The 9,054-nt window shown below is 48.2% G+C and overlaps 1 protein-coding gene across 1 annotated transcript; it reads left to right on the top strand.

Annotated features, from left to right (window-relative positions):
* The first annotated feature begins 2,489 nt into the window (after positions 1 to 2,489).
* LOC136056697 (mucin-2-like) lies at positions 2,490 to 4,041 on the top strand. Its single transcript, XM_065749004.1, has 2 exons — positions 2,490 to 2,614; positions 2,997 to 4,041. Exons 1-2 carry the CDS (start codon positions 2,497 to 2,499, stop codon positions 3,932 to 3,934), a joined length of 1,056 nt encoding a protein of 351 aa, XP_065605076.1. The 5' UTR covers positions 2,490 to 2,496; the 3' UTR covers positions 3,935 to 4,041.
* Positions 4,042 to 9,054: the final 5,013 nt, after the last annotated feature.

The raw sequence follows: 9,054 nt of genomic DNA, 5'->3' as shown, positions 1-9,054 counted from the left end.
AGAAGTCCTTGGCTCCTCTCATCCAGACTCCCTTCCAGGCATGACTTACCCCGCAGCCTGTGAGGCTCCACTTCTTATCTTCCCTCCCACTTTTGTGCCTTTGAAGTCCTTTCCTTGCCTTTTGATCCCTCTCAAACCCAATAATTTCCTGGTTAAAACAGGTCAGCACTGTGACTGGGAAAGGGAAAGATTGGTCCACTCTCTGCCCTGAGATGCATCCCGATAGAGAAAACACAGCAATTGCAAAACATACAGCAACTAGAGGCTGGAAGAAGGTGGAATGGATATTTACCCTTAGCTTAGCTGCTTGATAAGGGCCTCATACAAATCTCACTAAGCAGAAGCACTTGTAAGTCTTCTAATGTGCTTCTGCAAGTACCATTCAAAAATCCAATCGCCCCAACTTTTATACTACATCCCATCAAGCCAAGAGAGACTTACCCAATTCACCACCAGGAACAAGCAAACGAAACCAAAAAGGCTTGGGAAACACTACAATATGAACCCTTTTATACGATTTCAAAGTCCATGTCTCCGGAAGTGAGACACCTCAGGGGTATGGAAATACAATTTTTTAATAATCCAGACCTGCTCCACCTCCAATCCTAAAATTACTTGCTTACATTATAATTTTTAATGAAACCTAGCCACTGAGGTGGTACATGCGACACTATGACAGCTGCCTGCAAGGCTGAATTCCTGATCCACGTATTTTGTACTGGAGGTAGGGAACAAACTATTGGTGATACAGCATGGAAACAATCCCCTTTGGGATTAAACTCATATTTGGATAAATATTACTTTGGTATGTGTTCTCGCACCTTCCACCGTGACGCCCATACAGGCCACGGTTACAGATGGTTACAGCTATATCCTGCTCAAGCATCCATGTTCTTTCTTCTATACTACATTGCTCCTACCAAAAACTGGGGTCTCCCATGGACCACTTCGTGTGCTCCTCAACCAAAGGCAGCATTCCAGCCAGACTTCAATGTGTTGCATTCTGGCAGTTATGCAGCCAGGGAAAACTTCATGCTGCACTAAGGTATTTAATGTCACTTTGGTTCCTTGTAGGACACCTCCTGCTGCAGCCCATCCCTCTACGGTGATGCTGCAGGGTGATGACCCACCTCCTGCCTTTGCTGCCATGACTGCAGTAGTGCCCTTTTGGGGTTCACTGTGTTCACATCTATGGTGCAGTGGCCAAACCAAGACCAAGATACGCCCTTCATAAAGGGTAGCACACTGTGCGGCACTGCAGCAGTGCAGTGAGGTCATTGTTCTGCCTGCCACAATTGCAACAAAGGAAACGTTCTCAAAAATCCCGTTTATAAGCAAGAAGGGGGAGCCAACGAGTGCAGTGCCTCTGAGAGATCAAAGACTGAGACTTCCTTCTGTGCTGGCTCCGAATTGGCCTTAAGTCACTTGTGACACAGATATGGAACCAGTATTACTTGCAGGCAGAGACACGGACATATATAATCTGGAGATGAAGGAGCACTCTTGTGTCTGCACTCTGTCCTCCCTCTAAATGTGTGCTCACTGCTGAGCGTGGTGAAGCCCCACGTAGTGGCTTTTGGTTACAGAAATTGAAATCAAATCAAGATGCGTGACCACTTGAGTTGTCAGTGTTCTGCTGACCACAGTGGTTTGAACTGGCATAATTAAACTGACTTTGGTAAACCAATGGCCAACCCTCTGCTCTTCAGGCGTGCAGCTGCATGAAGGTAAAGGCAATGTCCTAGTGGTGGAACAGTGCTTTGTTATTCAAGCTGGAGCTCCAGGAGAAGATGCAAAATATCACAAGGCTGGTGATGATACCAGAGTTTCCATGAGCATGTCAGGAGCATACAGCCAGTAGCACCACATCCAAACAGGACAAGGGCAGGGACAAAAGCAGGTCAGGCGTGGCTAAAAATAAAAGAATCCCCCATATCCCACATCCCATCCAGCACTTAATGGCTGGCAATGATGTGTTGGGCTGGAGGAAAAACTGAGCTATGACTGGCCGGCTATTTGCCAGCAAGCCAAGAATCCATTCATTTCCCAAATTCTTCCCTGACGTCAGCCCCACTGGAAGGCCACGTGAATTTGCAAGCCATCTTGGCTCACCCGAGGTTATGCTGCAGCCATGGAAATAGCTGGTTTCCATTAAAAATAATTAGTCAAATAATCCATCAGAGAGCAGAGGCGGAGCAAGGCCGTGCTAGGAAGGGCTGCTTGTCTGTGTGCCTGGGGCACCCGTCTCCGGAGGCCAGGCTCCTGTGTGCACACAGTAGATCCCAGGCTGAGGTTGCTGGGTCTGCTCGCTGTCTTCATGCACTGATATCAAGCCAGGTGAGTATCCTCAGGCTTTACACATCTAGGGTGTAAGACTTCCTTGAAGATAGATGACTGCTATCAGCTGCATGAGGGGAATTGCTTGTTAGCTCTTACATATCACTAGTGATAAGAGTAATCATCTTCTCCCTTCGCACTTTGCTGTTATTCCCATGGATGCTCTGTGAAATGTTTCCTGGCATCCCAGCACTGGATTTAGAGGCAGAAGCCACACAGCTGTCGTGGAAGGGCAAAGAGAGCGCAGCATCGCACGTGGAAGCAGCTGAGGTCCCAGGTAAGAGCACAGAGCTCCAGGGAATCCTGGGCAGTGAATCCTGGCTCCATTCTGTTGAGCCTATTCCTGTCTTCATCAATAAGAAAGGTGGGATGGAGAGGGTTGCTCGACTTGGGTGTTCTGCAAGAATGTTACAGAATGTACAGGAGAAAATACCTGGAAGAGAGAGGGGGATAGAGAGGAGCACAAGGCTCTGCTAGAAGTGTTAATTAATCCATCATTATCTTCACAAGGAAGTGAAATTTTGGCTGAAAACTGACTTTAAATAGAGAATTTGTGTTTGGGTGTCAGCACAAACATACCTGGGGAGCCTAGTAGCCAGGAAAGCAAACGGTTGGAACCATTGGGATGGTGGACATTGAGTTCTTCTTATTTTCTTCAGGAAGGAAGATGTCAGAGCCATGTGAGCTACCCTGCCTGCCACCTCCTGCCTGCATGGAGACAGCCATGACCACTGACCTCTGCACATCATGCAGTGTCACCGTGCACCCTGACACCTGCTCTGTTCAGGACACGTGTCCCTGTCCTGAGCAGAATCTTGGGGTAGACCTGTGCCAAGCTGTGGCCTCCTGCCCTGATGCCTGTGGCCCTGCCTGCCCACCTCCCAGTGTCCCTGCACCTGGGAGCACCTGCGACCCCTGCACATCCCAATGTGTCACCACCTGTGTGTCTCCAGCAGTGGAACCCTGCGACCTGCAGCAGAGCCAGGAAGAGACCAGCATCCAGCTGCAGTCCTCCACCTCTCCAGCAGCCCCCTGTGCCCCTGAGATTGTAGGGACGTGCGTGGAAGTTTTCCCCCATCAGCACACCGTATCACCCTGCACCCCCGAGACAGATGGGATCTATGTGGAAACCTTTCCTGTACAGCTCCCAGCCTTGTCCACGGAGCTCTGCACCCCTGAGACAGCTGGGACATTTTCAGAGATCTGTCCAAGCCATCATGGGAATGCACCAGTGGAGCTCTGCATCCTCGAGACAACCGGGACCTGTGTGGAAACACCTTCACTGCAGCACCTGGAACCACCCTACACCATTGAGGTGCTTGAAAGCTGCACGGAGATCCCCACCACCATCTCCATGGAGGGTCCCAGCTGCCCCCAGGCTGCCAGCGCTCCCCATCCTGAGCAGAGCCCGCTACCATGTGCAGATCCCTGCACAGCTCAAACCTTGGTGTGCACAGAGCCCCATAGGCCCACGGCCACCCAGGGCCTGGGCAATACTTCCAGCCCACGGCCACCATTCCACCTCAACACCCGCACTGCTGCCATCGTGGAGCGCTGCCTGGCCCGCTGTCAGAGCTGGCTGCGTGGCACCAAGTGAGGAAAGGGCTCTTTTCACCAGCTTTCTCGGTGAGTTCCTGCTTTCTCATCCATATCAACGAGCGAGAAAACTGCCTCGCTTTAAATAAAAAATATTTTTCAATCATCGGTTAATTACTCCTTATTTTTTATTGCCTCATATGGACTGCAGTAATCATGGCAAAAGTGCAATGCGTGTATTAATTGCGTTCGCAGAGCCCCATTTCATCATCTTTGGCCTTTTTGCTTCCCACGTATAAATAACTGCTTTCATAATCTGCCTTAAATTCAGTTAGGATTCTGCCTTTGGGTTTTCTATCCTCTTTTTCAAATGGTCTCTCAGATTGAAATCGTTATGAGAATATTGAGAAAAGTAGCTCAGAGGCGTGATTTTAACAGCATCAGAAAGGTCTTTTAAGGAGATATAAAAATGACAGAAGGCATCCAGGGTGAGGAACGAGCGAAGGCTGAACAGAAAACTTGCAGCAAACAGCAGGAGAGGAATAATGCTGAGAAATTGAAGTTCTGCTGCACAGTGTCCAGTGAAGTCGGGGTAAACACTCTATAATTTAAAGTTTTCTGCTCATAACAGAGTTCCCCAGAAGTGGAGTTCCCTCTCTAAATATTCACAGCAGCCTCATGCCATAGGTGGGTAAAGACTTAAAAAGAGGTGTTGTAGAAGTGCCATGGGGAGAAGGATGCACCAATGGCTCCTGCAACACGGGTACTGCTGCCTGGAAGAGGCATGGGGCCAGTGCAGGCATCCACACTGCTGCTCAACGAAAGCCACTTCAATTGGATTATGGCTGGGTCTTTAATGTCTTCTGTTAGAAAGGACTGTTGGATTGTTTTGCCTCGGTATGTGGAGCAAATAAAGCACCCCTGCACGTTAGTGCACTGCATACATTTGCAAAGACTTGAAGCAAGCCCTTATAATGGAGCAAGAATTGAAGCTTAGTGGATGGAGGGAATAAATTTTCATGAATCTGAAGAGTTTGTCAGCTATTTGCTTCCTCCCCCTCCTCAGTAAATAAATCAACAGATTTTTTTCTGCCACTCCTCCAGATTCTTATGCCTGGAACTATAAATACTGTCCATTATGTTGTAATGTGACTTTTATGAGTTAGATTAGATCTGCAATATTAGATCTGGAGACAATATAAATCAAACATTAGTGAAGATAGCCTATAGTAATGTAAAAATAACAGCAAGGATGAGGCAGAGGATTATTGTTTACTATAATCCCAAACAAGCTCTTGCAAAGTCAGACAGGCTTAGCTCATTGCTACAAGACCCTCTTTTGACACCCTATTACTAAGCTGTCCTTCACAAATTGTTGTGCTCTCCCACATCGTCTCAATTGAATAATAACTTCCTTACACACTTACATCACCCCAGTTGTGCTTCTCCTCCCAATCCCACATCTAGCAATGCCAGCACAGCATGATCCATGCTCAGACACCCATTCATTGTGCTCAGGGTTTGTCGGCATCATCTTGGCTGTTTCTGAAGGCATAAAGACAATAAAGCAGAGCCTGAGCCTGAGCTGTTACCTCCAGGAAGCCGCAGTTCCCTTCCCAAAGCTCCATGGGTTGCTCACTGAGACCCAGGTAAAGGCTCCTCTGGCTCTTCAAAGGACTCCTCAGCCCACAAGTACTGATGGTTTGTCATGTCTTATATGAAAATTAAACCTCAAAAAAATGGAGTTGTTTTTTGTTTTGTTTTGTTTTGTTGGGTGCAGCTTCGGTGAACGTTTCGTGGAATAATAAAGGTTGGAAAAGACCACCAAGGTCATCCAGTCCAACCATTCCTTCATTCAAACAAACTGGGACACCATCGCCTTCCCCCAGATCCCCATTCCTTTGACAGTTCTCATGTTCCCCTGCCATGCTCTCCTCTCATCTGTCATTATTCCTGCCTTGTGACAGCTCATCATCATTAGGGCGGAGTGTAATTGGTACAGCTGGAGAGAATCATGAGGTGTGATTGTGGCATTCCTAACATATCAGCTTGTCATCTGCCCCTTACCTACGGAAAAGAAGGGAAAGACAAAATGCCACCTTTCGAAGAGCAGATATCTTTAATGAACCTCAACCCATGGGGGCAGCAAGCAGGAGCCATGCTGGGACAAGTCCTTCCTGCACAGTGTTCACATCAGTGCATCCAGGACACTCTTCACAATGTACACAAGCTACACAAAACGAAGTATTTAACAAGAAGACATCAGCCATTTCCAGGTTGGCTCTGGGGAAAAAAAAATCCCATTTTTTTCCCTCTTGTTTTCAGGATTCAGTTCAGCACTGTGGCAGATTCAGGGCCAGGCAGGTTTTGTCATGAGCTATGGCCGGCACCATCTCCAGCATGGCACAGCCCTGAATTTAGGGAGAGAAGCTCCTGGAACATTCAGAGCAGCACCATTTCCATGCAAACACACACAGCTCTGTGCACAGAAGCCCACAGGCAGAACTGGTAGAGCCTGGTTTCCTCCTCCTCTCTGGTGTCCAACAGCCCCATAAAGGAAGAACAGGTTGCTCCCTTCTTCTGCTGCAGCATCTCCGAGGTCATCAACCAACTCTTTTGTCATAAGATTTGTAGAAACGTAGCATTTGTTTGAACTGTATCACTGAGCCAAATTTGCTTGCAAATAATAGGTGAGGATATAACAACTGGGAGAATCAAAACTGTGCTTCTCGGGAAAACCAGGCTGAAGGAAAATCAGCTCAGTGTTAAAAGGGACACCAGTGATTTCCCCAGCTGGAGAAGTAGGAGAGCAGTGAGCCAGGGCTGCATTGCTGCAGGTGGCATAGATAGCACTGCCAGAACAAGGGACAGCTCTTCACCCTGTGCTGTCACTGCCCCAGCTCTGCTCACAGCCCTCGTGGGGTTCCACCAGGTCACATTTCCCAACACGTCCCTGTTGCCCTGTCCCATCCCACAGCCACCTCCCAGCCCTTCCCCATTGCTTCCTCTGTGCCTTCACTGGGTGCTGCTGTGATCATTTCTGTTCCAGACAGCAGAAAGCAGGTTCACGCCCCCAAATCCACCACCCCACATTGCAGCTTCCTTCTAAACCATCTAGCAAAAAGAACCAAACTCTCCCGCTGAAGCACTGAGCAGTGAGGAAGCTAACGGGGAAAGGCACTAAAATTGTCCCCACCACCACCACCACCACCTGGAGAAGCTGAAATGAGTGCAGGTGAATCACTACCACCTCAGCCACAGGAGGTGACTCAAATCCCCACTGAACCCTCAGCCCGGAGCAGAGTGAGCCCAAAGTGAGTGTACAGCCCTATCCTGGTGGCTGAACAGGGAGAGGGCAATGAGCAGCCTGTTTTGGGGGGGGGGGCTCTGAGCTCCTAACACACAGCAGGGAGAGAAAAGCCAAGAGGAGAGCCCACAGCCTGCCTGGCCTCTGCGTGCTGCCAAAAAGAGCAGCCTGGGATACTGCATCCAGGTGTGGAGTCCTCAGTGCAGGAGAGACATGGAGCTGCTGGATCACGTCCGGAGAAGGGCCACAAAAATGATCCATGGAATGGAAAAACTCTCCTACAAGGACAGTCTGAAAGAGCTCTTCAGCCTGAAGAAGTAAAGGCTGTGAAGTGACCTGAAAGCAGCCTTTCAGTGTCTAAAGGGGAGCAGCAGGAAAGAAGGGGACAAGCTCTTCAGCAGTATCTGTGGCGACAGAACAAGGGGAAATGGCTTCAAGCTCAGGGAAGGTAGATTTAGGTTAGAGATAAGGAAAAAATCTCTTACAGTGAGGATGGTGAGGCACTGGAACAAGCTAGACAGTGTTGTGGTTGATCCCCTGTCTGTGAGGACTTCCAAGGTGAGGCTGAACCAGACCCTGGGCAACCCCATCTAGCTGTGCTGTCCCTGTTCATTGCAAGGGATATGGACTAGAAAGCCCTCAGAGGTCCCTTCCAACTCTAAGGATTCTATGATTCTGTGATTCTACGACTGTAGGAAAGAGCTGCTTCGAGCTCAAAAAGCTTTCCAAGAAATCCTCCTAGTGGAAAGCATCATTAGTGGGAGGGAGCAGCAGAGCCAAAGTCCTGCGTGCCCCCAGCCGCTGTGGGCAGACGTGCCCGTGCACGCGCACACATGGCTTTGCATGCACGCAAATCCGTGCACGCGCACACCCATCCGTGCACGCGCACGCTCCGCGCCCTCTGGTGGTGCGCGGTGCACTAATTCCTGCTGGTGTAGACGCTGCTGGGAGAACACAGGCAGTGCTTCGGAGCAGAAAACACGGGATAATCTCATCTCACTTTCCTTCTGGCCTCTTAGCTTCATTCATTTGTATATTTATTGACTCTCGTCACTAAATATTTGCTTAAAATGAGATACAGGCCTTCCTACATGCTCTCGTTATAGCACCGTAGGGACAGCACGCCAGGAGTGATGTACCACAGTGTGCTTAAGCAGATCTGGGTTTGGGAGAAGAAAGGAAACTGAGGAGCTACTTTTCCCCTTCAGGAAACAATTTACTCAAAACTTCCTTCTATGTTTTACATTCAAGCAGCCATCTCAATAAGCTGTGAGCAAACGAAGAGCAGACAAATCCTGCCTTCATGGGGAGGATTAAGGGGATGAGATAATCCGAAATACCTGTGCCCCTCTGTGGGTTCCAGGGTAGAAATGCAAAGGAAGGTTTTAATTAAGATTCTTCAGAACGATGGTGAACACATGTATTAAAACTGCCTCAAAACAAAGTATCCTGGAAAGCCTTGTTTCAGCCAGGAGATTAATTCCTAATTTTCATTGTGGGATTATTCAAATGCAGGAAAGTCTTTTCGATATTATAGGCACTGCTCGTTGGTTTTTGGTGCATTACCACAGGGAGCCTTGGAATCCAATTATCTCTGAAGAAATATGTTAAATATCCTCATTAACATGTAAAAAAAAAAAGTAGAAACACATATTAGAGAAAAGCTGATGTATTACACTCCTTAATGTCACGATGAATTAGCAGTGAAGAAGGCAGCAACAGAAATAACTTGCTGAAATGCCCAGGCAGCACAGGAAAATAAAGCATTTTACTCCAATTAACTTAATTCCTGATAATGACATAGATGTAGTGATAAAGCGCTTTGCATAATGGGCTCTGGGAGAGTTTAGGAATGATGCTTTGTGTGCACAGTG

Source organism: Cyrtonyx montezumae, unplaced genomic scaffold, assembly GCF_038088225.1.
Source record: "Cyrtonyx montezumae isolate F1298 unplaced genomic scaffold, pur_monq_1.0 scaffold_57, whole genome shotgun sequence".
NCBI lineage: Eukaryota > Metazoa > Chordata > Aves > Galliformes > Odontophoridae > Cyrtonyx > Cyrtonyx montezumae.
Note: the sequence above shows the minus strand (reverse complement) of the source record. Positions and strands in the feature narration are given on the sequence as shown.